General features: G+C 42.0%; 2 protein-coding genes and 1 non-coding gene across 3 annotated transcripts; 2 read left to right on the top strand and 1 right to left on the bottom strand.

Annotated features, from left to right (window-relative positions):
* Positions 1 to 1,373: 1,373 nt before the first annotated feature.
* MAK16 (MAK16 homolog) lies at positions 1,374 to 12,378 on the top strand. Its single transcript, XM_049866552.1, has 10 exons — positions 1,374 to 1,477; positions 4,120 to 4,169; positions 4,264 to 4,373; positions 4,480 to 4,544; positions 4,741 to 4,892; positions 5,994 to 6,048; positions 10,202 to 10,276; positions 10,998 to 11,111; positions 11,864 to 11,929; positions 12,106 to 12,378. Exons 1-10 carry the CDS (start codon positions 1,463 to 1,465, stop codon positions 12,298 to 12,300), a joined length of 897 nt encoding a protein of 298 aa, XP_049722509.1. The 5' UTR covers positions 1,374 to 1,462; the 3' UTR covers positions 12,301 to 12,378.
* On the bottom strand, positions 10,732 to 23,268 carry TTI2 (TELO2 interacting protein 2). Its single transcript, XM_049866543.1, has 7 exons — positions 21,959 to 23,268; positions 20,510 to 20,696; positions 17,525 to 17,617; positions 15,666 to 15,853; positions 15,443 to 15,586; positions 14,119 to 14,281; positions 10,732 to 12,966 (listed from the first exon to the last, which is right to left on the bottom strand). The coding sequence occupies exons 1-7, from the start codon at positions 22,594 to 22,596 to the stop codon at positions 12,862 to 12,864; spliced, it is 1,518 nt and encodes a 505-aa protein (XP_049722500.1). The 5' UTR covers positions 22,597 to 23,268; the 3' UTR covers positions 10,732 to 12,861.
* A 262-nt stretch (positions 23,269 to 23,530) lies between these two features.
* LOC126066188 (small nucleolar RNA U13) lies at positions 23,531 to 23,634 on the top strand. Its single transcript, XR_007515040.1, has one exon. It is a non-coding gene; the product is annotated as a small nucleolar RNA U13 (small nucleolar RNA).
* The last annotated feature ends 1,023 nt before the right edge of the window (positions 23,635 to 24,657 follow it).

The following is a 24,657-nucleotide window of genomic DNA, read 5'->3' as shown; positions in this document are numbered from 1 at the left end:
GCTTCCAGCATCACAGCCACACACAAGCCACAATATGGCAAACCAACGAATGGATGGTATAAATGTACATTTGATATACTGCTAATTGTCCCATATCCCCATTTTTTCAAACGGAGTAACAGGTTGATAAAGGTTAAGTGACTTGCCCCATGATTTTAGTAAATGACAATTGGTTTTTATAACCTACGTTTAGCTCAAAAAATGAATGCTAAAGCACTGCTTTCTAACAGGGTAGTTCTCATTTGTGGTTTTCATTTACATGCAGCAAATTTTAAATATTTATTATACAATGAATTATTTCATAATGTGCTATGCATTCAAATAAAGGATTCATTCTTATTCTGAGATTGTGACTTTCTTACTCTTTTAGTATTAAAAATGTTCTTTTATAAAATGGTATGAGTTATTAAGGGTTTTCTTTTTCCCCTAGCAAAAATGAAAAGCAGAAAAGGGCTGTTAGTCCTCCAAGTTTGTTTTTTGAAGTATTATCTGGTCCATCAATTTCAAAGCTTGGGACCCACTGCAGGACAAACGTGAGTGTCCAGCTGGAGTAAGTGAGACAGGTATTAGTGAGGGAGGGCAAGTCTTAGGTTAAAAGTAGGGCTTCAAACTGTTTAATTCCCATTCGAATCCCTGCTGAGAATTTGCATTTCCACCTCCCAGATATACTGAATCAGAATCTGTATTTCAGATCACCTGGGGCTCTTATTGAAACATCCCCAGGCAATTCTTATGTAAAACCCACTGCCATGGAGTCCATTCCGACTCACAGTGACCCGTTTCTTAGGAGGCTGGTGGGTTCCAACTGCAGACCTTTTGGTTAGCAGCCACAGTTCTTAACCACTACACCACCAGGGTTTCCAATTTTTATGTATCCTATTAAAAACGTAGATTTTGATTCAGTATATCTGGGGTGGAAAGGCAAATTCTCAGCAGGAGTTCCAACCAGAATTAACCGGTTTGAAGCCCTGGTTAGAAAGGTCGATCCTAGCTCACGAGTGAGCGCTGCACGGACTTGGAGAAGGAGTACGAACAACACGCCCTGAACCGCCCGGCGCTGAGGTACAGCCTCAGCTTCCTTGCTCTCCGTCGGTCACTCTGCGGGTAGGCGCCGGTCCGCACCTTTCCCGGGGGCAGTACCGGGCAGACGGGCCGGAGGGGGTCAGGCAGCCACTACTCCGAGGCGGTCTCAAGCTGCACGTCGGGGAAGGGTGCGCCAGCGCCGGGTTCGGGACTCTGCCCACTGCTTGCGTTCCTCCTCCGTGGCCCGTACCCGGGTTTACTTTCCGGGACGGGGGCCGGGCCGCGGAGGCGCGCACAGGAGTTCGACCGTCAGGGGGCGCTGTGCACCCCCGAGAGTCTCGGAGTCTCTCGCGATAGCCGAGACTAGAGTTTCCGGACGTGAGGCCCCGGAAGAAGCATGGTTACTGCCCGGACCTGGCTACGCTGAGACTCCGACAGCATGCAGTCGGACGATGTGAGTCTCCGCCCGTTCTTTGGTCACTCGGGGTTTACGTAGTAGTAGGGTACTTCGCCCCTTTTAGGAGACACGAGGTTTCCAGACCCCCGATTTTCGACCGTGGGGCTCTCACGTGTCCACAGGGGACCCCAGCCAGCTGCCCAGGGCGTGGAGGCTGCCACCCGAATCCACAGGGTCGGCGTATCCAGTCCTAGATGCCTAGCAAAGAAAGACTGTGCATGCTGTGGTCCCACGAGGCTTGGGGGGGCGAAGGGCCGGGGGTGTTCGGCGGAGCGTTTAAGACCCGAAATTTAAGGCTCTCGACAGCCTCACGCATAGTTACTTTTCAGTCTGTTTTTCCTGTGTTACGTTTTTTTGTTCTGTTTTACATTTGTCCCACTCTGCCCAAATCTTAATTTTGGGAGCCTCCTCAATTCATTCATTTAGTTGTTGAAGAAATGTTTAGTAAGTGCTTACAGTGTGCTAGGCAATCACTGGAGATTGCCAGTGGCAAGCCCCTGCCTTCCTGGAGCACTCTGGTGGGGGAGACAGATAATAAACAAGTGAACAGATAAAATTATTGCACTGGGTAGTGAGTACTATGAAAGAAAGACCATGGGTGATGAAGTAGAGCGTAACTGGGAGAAACCACTTCAGATAGGGCTGTTCAAGGAAGGTTTCTCTGAAGAGGTGACATTTGAGCTGAGACCTAAAAGATGAGACTGAACCAGCCACTAAGGAGGCAGTGGAACAATAAAGTACCTTGATCTGAAGGTCTGAGAGAAGAAATGGAAAGGACACCGACGTGACCAGGTTACAGGATCAAGAGGAAGATGGATAATGAAATTGGACATGTTCCTCAGAGCAAGATCATGTATTTAGGAAGCGTTTTTTAGGTTTCTGATAGGGAATACAATCTGATTTACGTAGTGAAAAATTAGGTGCTTTGTGAGACTTCTGGAAGAGAGCAAGACTGAAAGACTGTGGTATGGTGGAAGGTAGCTTTGTCTAAGGCAGTAATAGTGGGGATGATGAAAAATGGATGAATTTGCCGTGTTTTTTCGGTATAACCAACAAGACTTGATGAAATAAGTGAAGCAGAAAAGGGAGAAATCAAGGGATTTGGGATTTGAACAAATAATTAAGTGGTGGTTTTATTTACTGAGATGGTGAAGACTGAAGAAGGAACAGGGTATTCTTTTTGAGGCGTGTGGACTTGAGAGCTCCATTTGGACATGCTAAGGTTTAAGAGATCCAAGTGGAGATGTCAAATAGGCAGCTGGGTGTATATACAAGCCTGATGATGCTCAGGAGAGAAATCTACCCAAGAGATGACAATTTGGGAGTCATCCGCTTAGAGATGATATTTAAAGCCACATGCCTGAATAAGTCCCTTAGGAAGAGTCTAGAGAGAAAAGATGCCCGGCTCAAACCCTGAGACATTCCAGCATTTAGAATTCAAGCAAGAGAAGAAGCCAGCAAAGGAGAATGGGAAGGAGTAGCCAGTGGGCAGGACAAAAAAAAACAGAAGCTACAGGGTGGTCAGCCTTCTCAAATTCTGTGAAGATGCTGAATAAAATTAGTACTGAAAAATCATCCTTCCAATTTAGCAATATGGAGACAAAAGTGACTATTATAAGCAGTTTCAGTTAGTGCAATGGTGAACTGCTCCATAGGGTTTTCAATCAGAAGCAGATAGCTAAGTCTGACTTCCAAAGCGCCTGTGGGTGGGTTTGTGCCACCCAGGGACCATCTCCTCAGCATACATGATTCTAACTATCTGGCTTCAACTTTCCCAGTTTCATTTCCTCTTACCTATTCCCTACCATCTCCAGCAAACACATCCTGTAAGATTCCTAAAATGTGTTCTACTCTTTTAATCTGTGTTTTTCCCTTTAGCTGCTTTAAAGCCTTTCCTAGTTCTTCAAAGCAGCTCACTCAAAAACCCTCCTGTTCTTATATACCTCTATGGTAGCATTTTTGGATGGTAGCATTTAGACTATGATTCTTTGTTTGCGTATCTCTTTTCCTAAGTAGGCAGATAAACCTCCTTGAGGACTACACCTTTCTCCATCAGCAAATACTTGAGTGCCTACTGTGTCAGGACTCGAAGATGCCAGTGCTTACATAAATCAAGTACACAATAAATGCTGAATGAATAAAAAGCACATTGGTCAGTGGAGGACAGCAATAGGTGATTTTCCTTGCCCTAAATAAAATCAAATTATGGTATGTATATCCAGAAATCTAGTACCTTGCAGCCTTTAAAAAATGGATAATGTACATATCAAATAAAAAAGTTACCAAATACATACAATACAATACAGTGAAATTATTGTTAAAAATATACATGTAGGGATACTGTTGCTGGTGGAATAGACATAGGTATAGACAAAATGGGAAAATAACTGACAAGCTTTTATCTCTGGGTAATGAGGTTATGATTATTGTTAATTTGTATTTTTAATTTTCTGCAAGAATTTGTCACTTGTGTAAAGAAAACAAGTCAGACTAGTTTACAGTTTCTTTCTTCCACTTATTCCTCTAAAGCCCCTTTATTCAGTAAAGTGGGGCACTGCCCTGGGGCATTGTTCTCTTGGGTCAGTATGCCACCTGTTGGATCAGAACAATTGAAATGGGTTCTTACTTTGTCTTTGCAGGTTATCTGGGATACACTAGGAAACAAACAATTTTGTTCCTTCAAAATAAGGTGAGTCTGGATTTACAACTCAGAGATTCCTTTAGTTGTCCTCTTGGTAACTAACCCATTTTATATAATCTTTGCTCCTTTCCTCCCATTCCAGAACCAAGACTCAGAGCTTCTGCAGAAATGAGTACAGCCTGACCGGACTGTGTAATCGGTCATCCTGCCCCCTGGCAAACAGTCAGTATGCCACGATCAAAGAAGAGAAAGGTAACTCCCCAGCTTTAACTGGCATGAGAATTACTCACCAGCTTTTGAAAGGTTGTGCTTTCATCTCTGCGTTCGTGATATTAAAGGCATTTACTTTCTCCCGCAGGACAGTGCTACTTGTATATGAAGGTCATAGAACGCGCAGCTTTTCCCCGGCGTCTCTGGGAACGGGTAAGACTTAGGACATAAAATTACAGTGGCCTTAGATCAAGAGCAAAAATTCCACATGCTGTTTTCTCTCCCTTAATCATATTCAGATTAACTTCCGGAGCCGTCCTCATCAGGCTCCTGGTCAGGTGTCGCTGCCAGTGAAGACCTGGCAGATCATTTACTCTTGCCCTTCCAACTTCCTTTTTGTGTCTGATAGGTCAGACTCAGTAAAAACTATGAGAAAGCACTGGAGCAAATAGATGAAAATCTCATTTACTGGCCTCGTTTTATTCGACACAAATGCAAGCAGAGATTCACCAAGATCACCCAGTACCTAATTCGAATTCGAAAACTCACCCTAAAGCGACAGTAAGTATTCAGATGGTTCGTGTTATTCCATGATTATTCAGTCTGTCTGCCCAAGAAGTATGTTATGAAGCTGATTTGTGAAACCTCAATAATGCTTTCTGTTAAAATCACCTTTGTATAATATTTTATGACGTGCTAAGAAAAAGGAGGAGGCAGTGGTAATTCAGTGGTAGAATATTCTCCTTCCACGTGAGAGACCGGTTTAGATTCCCAGCCAGTGCACCTCATGTGGGGCCACCACTCATCTGTCATTGGAGGTTTGCGTGTTGCTTTGATGCTAAACAAGGTTCAGTGGAGTTTCCAGACTTAAGTCAGACTAGGAAAAAAGGCCTGGTGACCTACTTCTGAAAAATCAGCCACTGAAAACCCTGTGGGTTACAGCAGCCCGAACCACAACTGATCATGGGGATGGCACAGGACTGGGCAGCATCCTGTTCCGTCGTGCCTGGGTTGCCATACGTTGGGGGCTGATTCAACATCAGCTAACAAGAAGAAACTTTACCTCAGATGAAAATAGCGCCCTCTGGTTTTGCAGGATTTTTAAAATAATATAGTACAACTCGATTATATCCTCCCTGCCTGAAAATCAGCTTCAGAAATTTTGTTTATAACCCCTGAGGAAATCTAAATATTAGGGATGTAAAAATTATTTAAAAAGATGTGAATAAACAGTAATCTAAGAACCGTACTCTGGGTTCATTGAAAACAAATTTTAAAAAGTAATATAAAATCTACAGAATTAGTTAAATACCTTTTTGAGAGTTAGGCCCTAACACTTTTTCATTGTGTCCTTCAGAGAATGCTAAGATTTCAGTCTTCTAGAGAAAACTTCTTTTTCTTAGTTCACTGAAGCATTAATCTCAGGATAGTAAATGAACTCAGAAGTCTCAGAATGCCTAAATAAAACAAAAAAAGAGCTACATTAAAATATATGTAAGATGTCAGGCTTTGAGTATTACGAGAAAATTTTAAATAGTATAATCTTGCCATGTTGAGGTGAACCCTACAAAACAATTCTAATCCTTTTTTCTTCTCATCTTTTAAAAGGAACACATAGCACATATACTTGGATTTTCTGATAATGTATTTTATTTCCCATAGGAGGAAACTTGTTCCTTTGAGTAAGAAGGTGGAGCGGAGGGAAAAAAGAAGAGAGGTAACTTAATTCTGATATCCACAGCTTCCGTATTTTCATGGGGGAGAGTCCTGCCAGCAGGTCTCTGGATAAAGATTCAGTCACCGTTGTCTGTAGACTGTTCGGGCCCTGGCACAAGGCCAGGCAGTGTTTCCTTCTGTTACACATAAGGTTACCATGAGTCTGAGCGGACTTGACAGCAGCAGTAGAGGTTAATGGTATTAATTGCATAAGACATCCCATTTTCCATATAAGAGTCTAACTTTTGGTGCAAGTTAAAATATGGGTGCTTTGGGAATATATGCGGTGGGAGAACAGAAAGGAAATCTTGAGAGATCCAGTACCCCTCATCTGAAATTCTTGAGGTCAAGTGTTTCACAATTCAGAATTTTGCTGTTGCCTCTCTTGTATGTTACATATTACCCCCTGCAGGATCTGTGCACTCTAATCCAACACACTAGTATTCCTGCAGTCAAGTATAAGAATGTTCACACTAGATGGGATTTTTAAAAGTCTTTACATAGGCTTGCGTCATTTCCAATCATATTTTGCCACTAAATTGAGTTTTTTGGATTTTAAAATTGCTGGTAAGGATATGAAGATTCTACTTTCATCTGGAAATTTTTATTCTTGAAGTCAACTGGGAAGTTTTTATTACTAGAAATGAATAGTGAAGGTAATTGTGTTATTCACGGAAATTTTTTTCTGCTCAGGAATCTCTGGTCTTTGTCCCAGACAGCACTCTGCCTATTGGACAATTACACCTGGGTATCTCACTGATGTTGGAGCCCTGGTGGTCCAGCAGTTAAGCGCTCAGCTGCTAACCCAAAGGTCGGCAGTTCAAACCTACCAGCTACTTCATGGGGAGAAAGATGTGGCAGTCTGCTTCTGTAAAGATTACAGCCTTGGAAACCCTATGGAGCAGTTCTGCTGTGTCCTGTAGGGTCGCTAATGAGTCGGCGTCGACTCAACGGCAACGAATTTTATTTCACAGGTAGTTGATTCAAGTTGAGTGAATTTTCTCATGCTTCAAGACTTACCAGTCGGCTCTTCCTGTTAAGTTCAGATTTTCATTCTTGATATTTGCTTTGCTTACCTCCCTTCTAGCATCAGACATTTGCCTGATCATTTGTCATATCCTATCAAGAATTAAAAAAAAAAAAAAAATTTTTTTTTTTTTTATCAAAAATTAGCGTTAGTAACTTGATGCTTTTGTTCCCATTAATCAATTAGAGTTCTTTATCTCAAATCCGTTATATCAGTGGTCTCCAAACTTTTTTGGTCACCCACCCTATCGATAAAGTTTTTTAATATGTACTCCCCAGTATGAATACTACCTGTGTAACTGTTACTATGTATGTACAGAGCTCGGTGGCGTGTGGTTAAGAGCTCAGCTGCTAACCAAAAGGTCAGCAGTTCGAATCTACCAGCCGCTCCTTGGAAACCTTGTGGGGCAGTTCTCCTCCGCCCTATAGGGTTGCTATGAGTCAGAACCAACTTGACGGCACCTAACATATATGTTGATGTGTACATTATAAATTGTAATCTCTTGTGATGCAGTGAAACAAAGATCTGGTTCTTAGCCAAGTATAAATTGTCTCGAAGGACCATCGTAACTGATTAAAAAAAAAAACCTGTTGCTGTCGAGTCAATTCCGACTCATAGTGGCCTTATAGGACAGAGTAGTACTGCCCCATAGAGTTTACAAGGAACGCCTGGTGGATTTGAACTGCCAACCTTTTGGTTAGCAGCCATAGCACTTAACCAGGGTTTTCATCGTAACTGATAGGTTTCTCAAAGATACGTAGGGAAGTACATTGTTGATTGTTTGTATTAAGTACTTGCTCTGCATTTTTTCATTCTCCCCTGCCAGTAATGCAGAGATTTTGGTTCAAATCCAGCCAGTGAGTTTTCACCTTCCTTCATTGTCAAACAGGTTTCTTGCACACCTCCCAGAAGAAATGAAGTTGTTCTGTTTTTAGCAAATGCATCTGAAGCCCTCTGAAAAATCTAGATTTGGAAGATTTTCAGATGGGCTGGAACGTTCTGTTTCCAAATTTTTAAAGTGTGTAATTGTAGTTTTTATAGGAGACACGTGTTGTTTTCAGGAACAGGGCCACATAGCTGTTATCACATCCAAACATCTTTACAAAATGTTCTGTCCATAGAACAAGTTCTTTAGAAAGAAGTTTCTTCAAACTCACTGTTAAAACATTGCCTTTCTGTTAAAGGAATAGAGTGTTATTTCTTAAAACTTGTTAGGTTATATACTATGTACAGGCATTTGCCATCGCAGCAAAGGACGGTCAATATGGAACATTTTTCTTTTTGTTAAAAATCCATGACTCACCTTTAAGTTGTACAACTTTAAGGACTACGCCATTTGAAAGAATGGAGATTTGAGTCCACCCAGCGCCACCTCAGAGAAAGGCCCTGGCGGTCTACTTCCAAAAGGTCAGCTGTTGAAAACCCTGTGAAGTACAGTTCTGCTGACACACGTGGGGTCGCCATGAGTCGAGATTGACTCGACGGTGACTAGTTTTGGCATTAGATAACCAGTACATCTTTATGACTTTTACCAATTTTATTGCAAACTATTCAATATCTGTATATCCATTTAACTAAGCAAATATGAACAGCTAAATGTTGAAATACTCTGAATAAGGGAGCGAGGCCACCACTTCCACACTGTGCAACAGAATGTCCTTCACTCAGGATGTCTTACTGTATCTGACACAACTATCTGGTTTATGGAGAGAACCAGCACACCAGAAGTCTTCATGATAAATATTGTAACATTCAAAAAAAATTATATGCAGAAGTTTGGAATATTTTCTTCTTACACCTCAGTGAATCACCCTGAGGTGTGAGCACCTCACTTTAGCAGTGGTGTCACTAGGGGGGTACGGACCGCACCGGTGACTGTCGGGGTGACACCAACATGACTGTCTATAAAATTTTTTACAGTGTTTCAGAACTATTTTTTATAAAAAATTTTTTTTATAACATGTATCAATATACCTACAAGGCTAAAACTCTATGTGCATATACTTTTCGAACCTTCTAGTACATTCCAGTCAGAGCTGTCATTATTACCCAGTGACAAAGATGCTTTGAATCACATGGTCTCGTCTGCCACAAACATGTTGTTGTTTTCATTGCTGACAGTGTTTTTATAGTTGCTGCTTTCGTCAGATTTTCTGGGGCTGTAGGTGCAGTACTGTAGTAATTAGCATGTAAACCTGTATCAGTAACTTTTTTGAGAATGAAGTAGTAATCAAAGGAGAAGGAGAAAAACCAAAGTTTCCACTCAGTTACTAACAACGTAGCTGATAATGCTGTAGTTCAGTGTAGAAAAGGTTTATAAAACAATGTTGTTCGTATTCATATAATCTAAGAAATACTACATGTAAGCAATCTGTAGCTGTATTTATCACATTATTCTATGATTGAAATTGATAGTAAACATTAGGAGTCTATACAGTCTGGTGTGGGAGGGGTGACATCAACCTTAGTGACGCCACTGCACTTAGAATACCGACCCATTTGCCTCCAAATCTTTCCGCCTTGTGATTTATCCCACACAGTTTAATTATTCTAACATAGCTTCTCTGTGCAGTGCTTAAAACCCTCTATGGCTTTCTCTATCCAGTTAACACACAATCTTAGGCTCGAACAGTAGGCTGAGGTCGGATTTTTATCTTTTGGCTGGGGGTGGTTAGGTTGGTGCCAGGCTATCTTTTTCTATGAGAGACCCTTAGAGGAAGAGATTTTTTTCTTCCTATTTATCACAGGGAATGTAACACGGTTTTAGAAAATATAAATGGGTAAAGGTCTCTCTTCCCTTTTCTCAGCTTTTACTAAGTCTGGCTTCTGGGTTGCTCATTTTTTCAAGACACTTAAATGTATGTAGACCTACATGCTTTGTAGATCTATCAAAAGTTTTGTTAGAATTTAACTTAGAATGCAATTTACAAAACCCCAGGAATTTTAAGTTGAAAGGTTCCCAAGAAGGTTTGAGAGGGAAGAAAAAAGCTATCTCGTTGGAGGGACAAAAGCCCTCATAATAGCAAGAGGGAAAAAAAGGTTACATCTTTCTTACGCAAACTTGGTAGTCTCTTCTCTTTTCACTTCTACAGGCTGAAAAATGAGGTTTTTCTCTTTTATCTTACAGGAAAAGGCATTAATAGCTGCTCAGCTGGACAATGCCATCGAAAAGGAATTACTGGAGAGACTGAAACAAGATACGGTGAGAAAGTTAGGTGCTTTGGGGTACAAATTTTATTTTTTAGGTATTAGTATCATGCTAGGAAATATTTGGAAATCTATTTTCTTTTAAAAAAGATGTTGGAAAGGTCTCCACTCTGATTTTATCCCTGGAATAAAATGAATTATCATTTAGGCCTCAGCTTCCTCATGTTAGTTCACTAATACAGGCATATAAAGTGCTTTGGTTACCCTTGATACACCCTCCGTTCAGCGTAAGAGACCTTGACCTTTCTGCCATTCTTCCCAACCTCTGCTCCTAGATGCATCAATTCCAGAGCTCTGTATAAAAGCTGTGGTTTTCCCCTTCCTACATATAACCCTAGTCTGTTTAAAAATTAGTGTCACTTATGGACACAACATGAATAAAACTTATTTTTTCTTTATTATTCCCCCTTCATCAGTAAAATTACCTTTGTCCCAATTCGTGGGTTTTATAAAAAAAAAAAATTTTTTTTTTTTTTAAGTGATTTGGTTCCATTCTCATAGTAGTTACCTATTTGATACTAATCAGTGATAATTTAAATGTCAAAATGGGCCTTTTAAGACACTGACAACTCTAGGCTTAAAAATAATACTGAAATGTTACTCTCCAGATTAAGTATTTTCAACTTCAACACTGGGGGGAAAAAAATAAGTCAGACAGTGGAACCTCAAGTGTAATACCCAAATTTAGTTAAAGCCCATCTGTGTCTGTTATCCAGTATGGCGACATCTACAACTTCCCCATTCACGCCTTCGACAAGGCCCTGGAACAGCAGGAGGCAGAGAGTGACCCTTCAGATGCTGAGGAAAAAGACGAAGATGATGATGAAGAGGTAAGCCTTGTCCGTTGTGTCTAGCAGAAACCTATGTAGGACTAGGTCTGGGTTATGTGATTGAGGGACAGACTAGCAGCTTCATTCCCCTAAGCAAATACAATCACCTGGTCATTTTGTTCTGTCGGGAGACTAATTTTGGTTCATCAGTGGCTGCTTTCTTCTCGAGGCTCAGCTAACAGACTATTTATGCATTGACAACTTCAATCGTACTTATTGGCTTCTAAAGCTATTCCTGCCAGGTAACAAAAATCCCATCAGCTGAGATGTGTACCACTAGGGAGCCTGCTGAAATTTACACAGGGTTTAATCTTACTAGTAAATAGGAGACGTATTTGAATGGGCAGTATTTTTAGGAAAAAGGCTAATTTAGCAAGTACATCTTTAATCATATGGGACACTCAGGCTATTACCTACTGATAAAGCATTTTTATGGTATTTGAACTCCTAGTTTTAGTTGAATGTACCCAGAATTATTTGTAAAGCCCTTCCTACGTACCGATTTTAGTCAATTCAAATGAGGACATTTTACCTCCAGTGATTGAAATCAAACATGAGAATTATTTGATATCTCTATAGAAATTTCTTAATTCAGAAGTATTAGATTTTGGAATAGGTAGATACTGGCTGCAGAGTAAGTAGACTCTGATTCTAATTGTCTGTCATGTACTTATTTATCAAAGAAGAAAACTAGATGCGTAAACTGAGTTTTCATTATGTATTTTGAACTTAACAGTTATCTTCTACTTTAGGATGCGGGAAAAAGAGAATTTGTGGAAGATGATGAGGGAGATGAGAGTGACATAAGTGACTTCGAGGTGAGCTTTATGTGTCAAAGATCCTTTGGCCTTCAGCAAAAAACAGGGAAGGTTTCTCAACATGCAGAGAAGCAAATAAATTCTCCGATTTGTTCTAAACTGTGAGAACAATGAAGGGAGTTTGGGGGAACTAACCTAGCCTCTTCCCTCCCCTATTTTTTCTGTCCCCACACTAGGATATGGATAAACTGGATGCCAGCAGTGATGAAGATCAGGACGATAAATCTTCCAGTGAGGAAGAGGAGAAGGCACTTAATGCTAAACACAAAGGCAAAACCCCCTTGAAAGGACCTTTGCAGAGAAAACGTGCCTACGTGGAGATAGAATATGAACAGGAGACAGAGCTCACGGCCAAAGCCCAGACCACGTGATTTCTCTTCATTTATAAACAGGACTGGATATTTTTTAACTTCCTTCTTTTTTGTATCTTAAACACATACACACCTCAAGTCTTTGCTCTTTTGTGTTGTTTTTAACACAGTATTTGTATTCTCAATATTTGTCACTTTTGTGGGGCAAGAAATCTGGGAAGGAAGTGGAGGAAAGTCTTAAATTGTAAACAGTGTATTTTTGTAGTACTTTTGGCATATGTGTTATAGTAACAGCTTGAATCCAAGAAGCTTAACAGATGAGTTCTTGAGGCTGGAATGAGATTGTGGGTGTAAACATTTCTAAATTTGAAATGTAACCCACCCTTGTTTCCTTTGCGTGTCTCCCTCCCTCTGCAACAAACTTTCATTTAGAAATTGCAGGCCCTAAATCTTTCCTCCTCTTTCTTTCCCCACTCCATGGGGGAAAAAGGAAATTTTAAAAAAAGGAAGCTATAACTTAACAATGTTTGGTGTAAAAATACCTTTTTCCATAAATAGCACCATTCATACAATCTGAAATAGAAAGGAAATCCTTTCATCTTTGGGTAAATAACACAAATCTTAAGTTCCATGGTAGTGACCGCCTTCAGAAGCCTGCTGCACTTTTCTGATACAGTTCAACACCTTGCCATCTTCACAGCTTTGGGGAATCTTGGCCAGGAGACTCTGAAACATGAAACCAAACAGGCTTTGTTTTGTTTTTTAATTATTTATTTTTCCCCCTTCTACCTTGGTTTTTCATTTTTGGTACCATACTCAAGAAGGAAAGAATGGATGACACTGGGGCCAGTTCACAGAATACTAGTCAGGAGGTGCTACTTTAGGACCTGCACTGGCACGCTTAGAAATGTCCTGCTGGCTCATGCAGAAGCAGCTTAATATGAGCCAAGAGCAAAGTAAGTTGGATCTAGGGCTTGAAACTGCCTGAGATTAAAGAGGTGACATGAAGTAAGTTTAATAAACTAATAAAACAATATACTACTGTATTCTAAAAATTTTTAGGATATGAATTTCTTTTCATTCTGCCTTTAGAACTTGCAATGAGAGATTTCTAAATGGGGTAAGAAGTGAGGCAACAGCTTATTAAATATAAGCTAGTGTATGCTATGGAGCCCTGGTGGCACAGTGGTTAAGAGCTACGGCTGCTAACCAGAAGGGTCGGCAGTTCAAGTCCACCACCAGCTCCTTGGAAAGCCTATGGGCAGTTCTGCTCTGTCCTATACGGTTGCTTTGAGTCAGAATCGACTCGATGGCAATAGGTTTGTTTTTTTAGAATGTATGCTATGGCTTTGAGAAGTTAACTCTTGTGTAATATGGGAACAAAGAAAGAATTTCCGTATAGATAAATAGGTAAGAGTATGGAAAAGCATCTGCCTAAGAGATGGTTGCTCCCAGAAAAACTGGAAACATTTCTGATACTGGGACTACAGTTCAATGTTACTGAATTACTCTATCAGTATTATTACTCCTTGGTGGCTTAAGGCCCATTATTTCATTTTCTTATATTCAGAAGACTAGAACAGAACTTAAATTTTATAAACTTAAATCATGATGCTTCTGCCCATTCTCTTGTCCTAGCCCCAGAAACATCTGGTGATTCTCTTGGCTGTTTAAACTGTTTCGAATAGCTTTAAAGAAAGAATAAGGGATTGGTTAAACTCTGCTGAAGGCTAAGGGCTCAGAGGTGGAGACCTCAAACCCTCCATGTCCATTTCCAGATGTGGTCAGGCATGTAAATAATAAATTATAATCAATCATAGGAATTACCTAAGGGTAATGAGTCCCAGCTGAAACAGAGTTGAGGCCTCTGTCCCTTACCTTCACCCGTCCTTCTGAGCAGTGGTCCAAGAGAATAAGGCAGTCTGTGGCCTCCTGTAACAAGGCAGTCTTCACAGGCTCAGGTGTCAGACTTGAGTCCCTTGCTACATCACAGATCAGTTTCAGGAGAGCCTTCAATAAGACCACAACTCTGCAGGAAACCCTGGAATCAAGAAGAAAAACTGTAAATCATCTAAATCATAAGATATTAAAACTGGAAGGGTCTTCACAGACCTGTGCAGTGCAAAGCTCTCATGTAGTAACTGGAGTTGAAGTCAAAGTTAAATGACTTAAAGACCACAGAACTGGGGGCAGAGCTAAGGACCAGACTTCAGCTTTCTTATCCTCAAGCCCGTGCTCTTTCTACACCATGCTGTGCACACGCATGCACGCACACACACGCACGCACACTGGTTGCCCAAGCGAACTATCCAGAAGCTTGGTTATATCTACTGTGAGGAAACAGCCCCTTCCCTAAGGGCTGGAAAGGAGGAACCACGTTCTCCCCTTACCAAGGACCTGTACTTTTGGCCAGAGAAGAGGTAGCCCATGATCCGTTAGTTTTTATGCCATCTTAGGCCTGGAAGTTAAGTTACAAAATGAGGGAAATAAGCTTGGCTTCTAGGACTTAAGTATCAACTTGAATTTTCTCTCATTTCAGATGTGCTAGCTTATTCATCACCTAAGCCAGGTCTATTCTACTTATTAATTCTTCCAAAAGTTTTCAACCCTTATCTTCATCAAATATTCAGTAGTTTCTTATGGCTTTTACGTCCTTCAGCCCTCCATCTCTTACCATTCAATATCTGTTCTAGATAAACTTTCCTGCTCTATTCTTCACTCCATGTACCCACCTCCTCCACACATACTAAAGCCAGTGCTGTTCAGTCAATTCCAACTCACAGCAGCCCTGCAGTACAGAGCTGAACTGTCCTATAGTGTTTCCAAGGCTGTAATATTTACAGAGAAAGAATTTTTTTCTTTTTATGAAACATCGAACAGTACCTGGATGGGTACTCTTAGAACACCAAGCTAAGCCATTCTTAGGATACACTTGAGTTTAAAGAGAAGTGATTTAATACTGTCAGAATCTGGAACTGATGCCTGCTGAAAGGATCAAAACTATGAGCACTCGAACTACAGATTTATCTTTTCAATGCCAGTTTCTCAGTTCAAAATCCTATAGGTGTGTGAAAATGAGAGGTTTTCAAATACACAGCTTGTCCTTAATTCTTTGTACTGCATGTACATCTGGGCACCTTTTGAACAGAAAATCAGCTGAGTTTTGCCCTTTTTAGCACACCTGCCTACTTGGCTGCTATACCTGGGCCAAGTATGCTGGATAAGAAGTTTTAGGGTCTCCAATATCTTCAATCTCGCCTCCTCCTCTGGTCCATCATAAACCTCCAGATAACTGATGATGACTCGCTCCAGCCTCTTCAAGTGGCGGACAGTTAGGATCCCCAATCTAATGATGAAAGAAAAAACTGTGATGCCCAAGAACTGAAGTCGGGGAGCGTGTCCAGACGAGCAGCCCAGGGCCTCACCTCTTCACGAAGGCTGGTAGGTTTCTTGCATAGGTCCTGCGTAAGAGAAGGCGGTGCTCTGGCTCCATGTGGGTCAGGATCAGTTGCAGGACCTCTTCGCACTGCGTGGTGGGCCGAGCCGCATCTCCCTTCCACTGCACGGCTTTCTCCAGGATGGGGAATAAATCCAGCAGACACAGAAGTACAGCCTGGGAGGGAGGGAGGGGAAGGAACCCTGTGGTTTACGCACTTTCCATTTACTACCCTCACTGATTTTTCTAGGAACTTCATTAATCAGCTGTCCCTGGGGATCTGTGTCAGGATTCTAAAAGATACTAAAAAGAATACATTAAATATTCATTACTTTATATTTTACAAACTCTTTATCTACATATGGCAGTCTCAAATAAGTTAATACCTTCCCCTCAGCACTATTCTGTGCTCAACTGTAAAATGGGAAGATGTGACATGGGCACATGGCAGACCCCAGAGTACCAGAGCTGAGATTTTAACCTAGATTTTAGGAATCTAAAGTTAGTGATATTTACATGAACTTAACAGTAAAACTGTTCCTAAACAGAATCTAAGATGGTCCTAATTTGTGTCAAATTTGACCACTTTATCTGAAGTTTCAGTGTAGGCTCTACAGGGCATTTGGTTTTTCTCTTAGTTGTTTTAAATCTCTTTTCTCCACCATCTCAAGAGCCCCAAATTTTTTGGCTATTACTACCTGCATTCTCAATGCCCAAAAGAATATTTCCCAAAAAAGGGGTGGGGGGGAGTAATAATAAACAGTTGTTTCCACCTCTAATTTTACTTAAATTGTTTCTTCTGTCCTTAGAATGTTCTTCCCTTTAAGAAACTCATCCTTCCTAATCAAGTATCACCTCCTTCCTGAAGCTTCCTAAACGACCCCCCCCTCCGCCCCCCCGGCCAACAGCACCAAACCTGGTTAGGTCACTACTGCTGGAAACCCCTGCACTTTACTCAAACCTCTTTTATTATACTTACCACTCTCTACTGTAGATATATGTATACATATTTATATAAATGTCTCTCCAAAGGATTTTTACAAGCCAGAAACAATGGAACCATTGGGATCTATAATGGTTCCTGACATACCCGTAACCAAAAAACCAAACCCATTGCCATCAAGTTGATTCCGACTCACAGCAACCCTATAGGACTGAGTAGAACTGCCCCACAGGGTTTCCAAGGAGCAGCTGGTGGATTCAAACTACCGACCTTTTGGTTAGCAGCCACAGCTCTTAGCCACTGTGCCACCAGGGCTCCACCTAACATATCAAAGAAAAACCCATTACCATGGAGTCGATTTCAACTCACAGCAACCCTACAGAACAGAGAACTGCCCCACAGAGTTTCCAAGGAGCACCTAGTGGATTCAAACTGCCTTTTGGTTAGCAGCCATAGCTCTTAACCACTATGCCACCAGGGTTCCCACCTGATGTACAGTAGGTGCTTAATTAATGTCTGTTGGATAAATAAATAAATGACATTCTAAAATATCCAACCCACAAGTAGTTTCCAGTGTATGTGTTAATATAAAGCAACACAAAAGAAATAACAATAAAAATAGAGCTTTTTCAGACAAAGCTGCCCCCAAGTGATAAATAATTGACCTAAATGAGCAAAAGAACTGGTTTTTCTGTGGTGACTCAGAAACGTGGATGCCTGCTTGGTGTTGAAGTATTTTCACTAGTCATTTGCTACCTACGTATTTTCACCTTGGCAACAGCTTTTATTATCCTTACTTTCCAAGGGAGGAAAACGTCTCCCAACTATTCCTACTCACGTAATGCTATCTTCTACTCAAATTTAAAGAACCCAGACTCACAGCTATGAACAAATCTTACAGTTACCTGAATGAGGTGGTGCTCCGGTATGTACAGGTGGTTGAAAATGGCATGGTATAGGACCTGGGCCCTGTTGTACTGGAGCAAATCAGCAGCTGGCTGCAATTGGACAAATTACCCAATTAAAAAAAAAAACAGTTTCCCAAGATTGGCAAAATGTTTGCAATTTTAAAAAAGTTGGATGATGGGTACATGGAGGTTAATCATACCACTCTCTGTACTTTCATGTGTATTTCAAAAGCTCCATAATACAAAGTCTTAAAAAAAAGTTTCCTTGACTCTTCCACATTTGGGTACAATCCCTTTCAGGTTTTTATTTTTTTGTTCCCTGAAACAGTCAACTGTTAATTATTCAAGGTCTGGTTATATACTTTGATAATGACCTATGCCTTCCCATTTCTTCTGTAATTATCCTGGTAGTTATTACGTCACCTACGGCATATAACTGCTAGGTTGGCAGGGGGAAAGTATAAGGAGAGCAAATATGAACAAGTTAATTTGGCTACTTAGCAACTTCAACAGAAAACAAGTTAATAAAAGATACCCAACTTAACAACAAAAAGACAACCCAATGATTAAATGAGCAAAGGGCTTGAAAAGATACTTCACCCAAGAGGACATTCAAATGACCACCAAACACATGAAAAGATCCTCAGCGTCATTAGCCATCAGACAGATGCAAATCAAAACCACAGGGAAATACCATTTCACTCCCACTAGGATGGCTAAGATACGGAAAAAAATAACAAATGTTGGCAAGGATGTGGGGGGATTTGAATCCTTACACATTGCTAGTGAGAATGCAAAATGATACAGCCACTGTGGAAAACAGTGTAGCAGTTCCTCAAAAAACTAAAAACAGGACTACCGTATTTTAAAAAAAAAAAACTTGCCATTGAGTCGATTTTGACCCATAGCAACCCTCCAGAACAGGTAATACTGCCTCATAGGGTTGCCAACGTGTGGCTGGTGAGTCGAACTGTCGACCTTTTGGTTTGCAGCCAAGCTCTTAACCACTGTACCACCAGGGCTCCAGAACTACCATGTGACCCAGCAATCCCCCTCCTAGGTACACACCCAACAGACTTGAGAGCAGAGGCTCAAACATAGACTTGTATACCAACATTCATTGCAGCACTATTCACAAAAACCAAAAGGTGGAAACAACCTACATGCCCATCAACAGATGAATGGAACTACCAAAGCCTCTACCAGACTGAGTCCAACACAACTAGATGGTGCCCAGCCACCACCACCAAGGATCCTGGACAGAGCTGGAGAAAAATACAGAACAAAATTCAAAATCATTAAAAAAAAAAAAAAAAAAAAGACCAGACTTACTGGTCTGACAGAAACTGGAGAAACCCCAAGAATATGGCCCCCGGAAACCCTTTTAACTCAGTACTAAAGTTACTCCAGAGGTTCAGCCTTCAGCCAAAGATTAGACAGGCCTACAAAAGAAATACCACCACACTTAGGTCAACCATGTATCCAAGGCTAAATGAGCACAGCAGCCCAGGGGCAAGGCCAAGAAGGTAGGAGGGGACAGGAAAGCTGGATGAATGGAAATGGGGAACTCGAGGTTAAGGAGAGAGTGCTGACACATCGTGGGGCTGGCAACCAATGTCAACAAAACAGTATGTGTATGAGGATAAACAAAATGGATACACACACACAATGGAATAGTACTCAGCCAGCAGGAGAAATGAAGTCTTCATACGTGCTACAATATGGATGGAGCTTGAAGACATCATGAGGAATAAAATAAACCAATCACAAAAGGACAAATAGTGTATGATCTCGCTTATACAAAAAGACAAGTAAAGGCAAATGTATGAAAACCGAAGTTTACTAGTGCTTACCAGGGGCTGAAGAGAGGGAGAAAGACGGGGTTATTGCTTACGGAGTACTGAGTCGCAGTTTACAGAGATGGAAAAATCTCATTAAGGGTAGGGCTGTACAGCCAGTGACTATAACTGCTGTCAGTAAGTTGTACACCTATAAAAAGTGAACTGGCAAAAGTTGTGTGGTAGAGATATTTACAACACTGACCAAAAAAAAAAAAGAGTAGGTGCTGAGACTGCTTATGTACAACCAAACACCTTGTGAGATTTGGTTCCTTGGTTTGGAGGTTTTAGGGTCATGGTTTCACGGGATAGCCCAGCTAATTGCCCTAATATCATGTTTAGTGTTTGTTCTACCTCCTAGTTCCTTGCATAGAGCTTGGGGTCTTAAAAGCTTGCCAACAGTCATCCAAGGCGTAACAATTGGTGTCTATTCACCTGGAGCAACAAAGGAAGGAGAGTCAGGAATAGGAGGAGGAAATGGAATGTGTGGCTAATTGTCTCCATGAAAACTGCCTCCTTTGCCGTGAGACCAGAAGAACTGGATGGCGCCCAGCTACCATTACTGAACATTGTGATCAAAGATACCATAGAAGAATCCTGATCAAAAGGGAGAAAACGCAAAACCGAACTTCAAATTCACATGGACTCCAGACTTTGTAGAGCCATGGAGGCTGGATGAACCCCTGATACTACTGCCCTGAGATAATCTTTAACCCTTAAACCGAAAATATTCCCTGAAGTCTTCTTAAAACCAAACGACAGTTTAGCTTAACTAGTAAAGAACGTCTGCCTTGAGCATCGTGCTCTTTTAAACAGTATCTATATGGGATCAAAATGACAACAGCAATTTGAGAGATTAGAGAGGAAGCTTAGGAGGCAGTAACAACTCAGAAAAGGAGGGTGAGAATGGCTGCACAACTTGAAGAATGTAATCAATGTCACTGAATTGTACATATGGAAACTTGATTTGGTGTATACTTTGCTGTGTATGTTCTCAACAACCACCACCAAATAAATAAATTACAAAAATAAATACAGACATAGATGGGCGACAATAAAACAGTGCTACCGTGAATGAGGAACAGCCACGGATGACCTAGTTTGCCTCAGCAACACAGGTGACAAGGGAGCAGAGGTTTCTTACCACATTAAGCACAGTATGATGGAGGCAGCGGATGCCCAGGATTTTGTTCTCAGTTTGATAGTCATCTGAGATGAGCAATGACGGGGGAAGTATCCTTTCCAGGTGTTGGCTCAGCCACGGCCGAGTCACCTGTTGCAGAGTCCATGAGAAAACATGTTTGGTGGCAGGGTTATTTTTCCAGGATTCCCTAAATGGAGACATGAAACCACATTAGTGATGTGGTGTTAGCCAGCAATGGAAATTAAGCAGTTCAAGCTAAACAGAGTATTTTCTTGACCTTGAAAACACATATCCCACACAAAAAAAACTCTTTATAACATACAAGATATGGATCCAAATAACTTACATAACTTACACTGAATACATTTAACAATCATCCAGGGCTGTGAGTCTAAAGCTTATCCAATGAGAAGTAGCCATTTATAACCACAGCTTTCTGAAGGACCTGTGGGGATGGTGGTGGTGGTTACAGAGAACATGTGTGTATTGAGAAGAGAGAGAGGAATTAATGATCTCTTATATTATTTACTGTTGTAAGGGGAAAAAATCAATCAACATTTTAACAAAACTTATAGTTTATAAAGTGAGTTTACACACGTTACACAATTAATCCTAAAACACCTGTGTAATATAAGTAATCCTATTTTTATATTACAAATAATGAAGCTGAGATCCAGAGAGGCTCTCTGACCTGGTCCTACACAGAAGTAGTTAAAAAAAAGCAGACTCAAAACCAAGCTTTTTAACTCCAAGTTCCTGGTAAAATGACAGTTATGAACACATTCTTTTCTCATCACTCCAGCACTACAAATACTTACAAAGTAGCAAATGGAAACTCACAGAAGGTACTTTAGCTACTAGTAATCTCAAGGGTTTTTATTTCTTCATCCCAAGCATTGCTTTCCTATCTAATAACTATACCTATCTAACAGCTACCAATGAGTTCCAAGATCCCTAAGTTTAAATCCTCTCCAAACCCCCATCCCTACCTAACTTAAGGAACTTTAACAGCAAGCAAGTGGGACAGAATTTGAAATGTATCCAGAACCGTTGTCATCAGGACCAGAAAGAGCACTGAAAAATGGACAACTGGAAGACCTGGGTTTTAATCTCAAATTTGGCACTATCTAGTTATGTCATTTATAGCAAACAACAACCTTTATTGCAACACCCTTATTTTACAGATGGGGTCAATGAGTGATGCAAAGAGTTAATGCACTCTGCCACTAACTAAAAGGTTGGAGGTTAGAGTCCACCCAGAGATGTTAGAAAGGCTTGGTCATCTACTTCGAAAAAATCAGCCACTGAAAATCCTATGAAGCACAGTTCTACTCAGACACCCATAAGTCAAAATCCACTCCATGGCTAGTTTTGATTTTACTGATGAAGAAAACTCCAACATTCGAAAACATTAAGCTGAAGCCCAGAAGTTTGGGCAGGAGTACTCACTTATTCAAATCAGGTTTGAGAAGTCCCATTATCACAGTAAATCTCCCTTTCTCCTCTTCATTTTCTCCGCGAAGGAATCCTGCCACAGAACCACAGTCAGAAACCTGAAGCAGTAAGGACAGCGCCTCTCCAGCAATGTCCTGAGATCTTGGGCTGGTCCATGGTTGCTCCAAGCTGTGTGTGATGGCAAAAACATAGATGGGTCCTGCCAAGTGACGCAGGCCTCTCTGCCACGCAGGGCAGACCAGGGACTTCTTGGCAGTTTCAACCTGCCGGAGTAGCTTGAGAAATACTAATCCAACTTCTGCGGCTTTCTCAGCCACCCCAGAGTGACCAGCACCTCTAACCCCCTCTTCCGCCGGTGGGGCAGCATAGGTCCCCAGGGCTTTTGCCACCTCCCCCAGCATCTCGTGGATTGCTGTGCCACTTTCCTCAAATAATCTGCCACATTCTGTAGCTTCTATGAGAGCACTGAGGTCCTGAAAAATTGCATCTCTGCCGTTACCCCGTCGGGCCTCCTGGCGGGTAAGACGGTGCAATATCTGGGAGAAGGCCTGTCGGAGAGCGGCGGAAGATGGCCCTCCAGCCAAGGAAGAGCTCTCCGGGGGCGAGTTCTCCAGAGCGCTGTCAAGCTCCATTCTTCAGACTGGGGAGGAGGTAGAGGGGGTCGAGGATGGAGACAGGGAGGGACCTACTAAGGAGGGAAGGCAGAATCACCCGGAGTCTGGAGTTCTCTCAAAAAACAGACTAAAATCTAATAAAATAAAACTCCAAGATGTCCTGGAGGAGGGAGGGGGAGTCCAGTCAGGATAAGAATAATGTGGATGAGGGGTGCAGTATTTAAGCGCTAGGCTGATAACCGAAAGGTAGGCGGTTCGAACCCACCGGCTGCTCCACGGAAGAAGAGCTGGCAGTCCAGAAAAATTTAAGCTTGGAAACCCTATGGGGTATTTCAACTGTCCTGTGGGGTCAGGAATCGGAATCGGCTCCACCGCAACGGGTCTGGTTTCGGATTTGGAAAGCCAGGGACATGGCAAAGTAAAAAGGGTCTCCCTGGTAGTAACAGAGCCTCAGACTCCCCAGAGTGAGTGGGTAAATTACTCTGGCCTTTTTGAAAACGCAAAGGAAAACAAACAAAAAAACAAAACGAAAGAGGTTAAGGAATAAACTCCAGACGCACTACAACAAACCCGCCTGCAACTCTTCCCAGGTTCCTGACCAAGCTACATGCTGCCGCAAAGCACAAAGTTGACTTCCGCCAATACTGTCGCAATGCACTGCCGGTTCACGACTTGTGGTCGTAAAGCAAGAGAAACCCAGGTTCAGAGAAGGGAAGAAAGGCGGAGCTCTGGTGGATATATTTGCATAGACAATCTTTCGCGAGCTAATTTTATTTCTGTTTTCGTTTATTAACTTGGAAACAAACAAACAAAAAACTCAGCATATCAGTGTGGTTTTTTAAATATACAGGATTTCCTATGCCACTACTGCATCTATCTGCACTACGTTTGTCACCCTTTCTTTAAAGACAGTAGCACATCCTCGGGACTCCGCAACCAAAAATGTCGCCTGATCCTTTTTCGGTTCATAAGCGTGATGATTGGGTTTTCATACGTCTGTGTGATATGTGCCTCCCTCAAACCTTGTTACGACGTCGGCACATTACCCGTCTGACGTGAACTGGGAGGATCTTTTTAAATTTTTACGTTATGGAAACATGGCTTTTTTTGCTTCCTGTTTTGATGTTATTTCTTAGTGTCTGGGGAGGCTTGAGTAAATCGTGCTTGTTTTGACGTCCTTGTTGAATTTTGTGATGATGACGGAGTGCTTAAGAGCTCGGTTGGTAGTCAAAATGTTGGCAGTTCAAATCCCCTAGCAGCTGCTTGGAAGCCTTATGGGGCAGTTCTGCTCTGTTCTACAAGCTTGCTATGAGTCGGAGTCTGCTGGACTGCAGACGCGTTTTGTCTAGTTTTGGGATTCTGTTTCATTCTTACCGAGTTCCACGAAGTGCGTTGTTAGTTGCAGTAGAGTTGGTTCCTGCTCATGGCGATCCCAAGTGTCATAGCGGACTTGTTCTGTATAGGGTTTTAAAGGCTATGATCACTCCGGAGCAAATCACCAGGCGTATCTTCCGACGCACCTCTGGGCCCCTAGGTGGATTCGAACCACCACCTCCTTTAGTAGTCCAGCGCTTAACTGTTTAGGCTTTTAAAAATCTAACACTAGTGTTAAAAAAAAAAAAAAAAAGTGTTAGGGGGTGAGTTATAAACTACTCTGCAGTGGCCTCCATGATCCCCCCGGGCGCCGGGAGAAGTGGGTCGCCAGGACCGCCGAGTCCGGCTCCGGTCCCGCCCAGCGGTGAGATCGCCAGGTGCTCCCGGGAAGCCGCTCGCAGTACTGGGACTGGGCGGCAGGCGGCGGCGCCTGGGATAAGCCCGGAGCTTGGGGGCGCCTAGATCTTTCAGGCTCGGCGGGGTTCCGGGAACTAGCAGTCTTCGGTGGGGTGGTTCCAAGGCGGGGAGCCACGGCCCCGTGAGATCCCTCTGTCCTAACCAGTCTCACACCGCGTGGGCATTGCTTGTCCCCTTCCTTGCGGGCTCCCTGAGGATAGAATTTGTGTTCAATTCACTTTCATTTCCCCAGGGGCCGGTCACAGAGAACTGCACTGTGTGCACGTTCGGTGGTTTATTCAGCCAGCC

Source organism: Elephas maximus, chromosome 22 (genome assembly GCF_024166365.1).
Source record: "Elephas maximus indicus isolate mEleMax1 chromosome 22, mEleMax1 primary haplotype, whole genome shotgun sequence".
Lineage (NCBI taxonomy): Eukaryota > Metazoa > Chordata > Mammalia > Proboscidea > Elephantidae > Elephas > Elephas maximus.
This window is presented reverse-complemented; position numbering and strand designations above follow the sequence as displayed.

Bases quoted from the DNA above. Each gene is read 5' to 3' on its own strand.
- MAK16 (XM_049866552.1), top strand. The intron at 6,049-10,201 runs GTAACTTAATTC...TTTATCTTACAG, and splicing joins GGAGGGAAAAAAGAAGAGAG to GAAAAGGCATTAATAGCTGC. The intron at 10,277-10,997 runs GTGAGAAAGTTA...TCTGTTATCCAG, and splicing joins AGAGACTGAAACAAGATACG to TATGGCGACATCTACAACTT.
- TTI2 (XM_049866543.1), bottom strand. From the start codon at position 22,596: ATGGAGCTTGACAGCGCTCTGGAGAACTCGCCCCCGGAGAGCTCTTCC. The intron at 20,697-21,958 runs GTGAGTACTCCT...GTCTCCATTTAG, and splicing joins CTCAAACCTGATTTGAATAA to GGAATCCTGGAAAAATAACC. The intron at 12,967-14,118 runs GTAAGGGACAGA...TTCATGTTTCAG, and splicing joins GCTCAGAAGGACGGGTGAAG to AGTCTCCTGGCCAAGATTCC.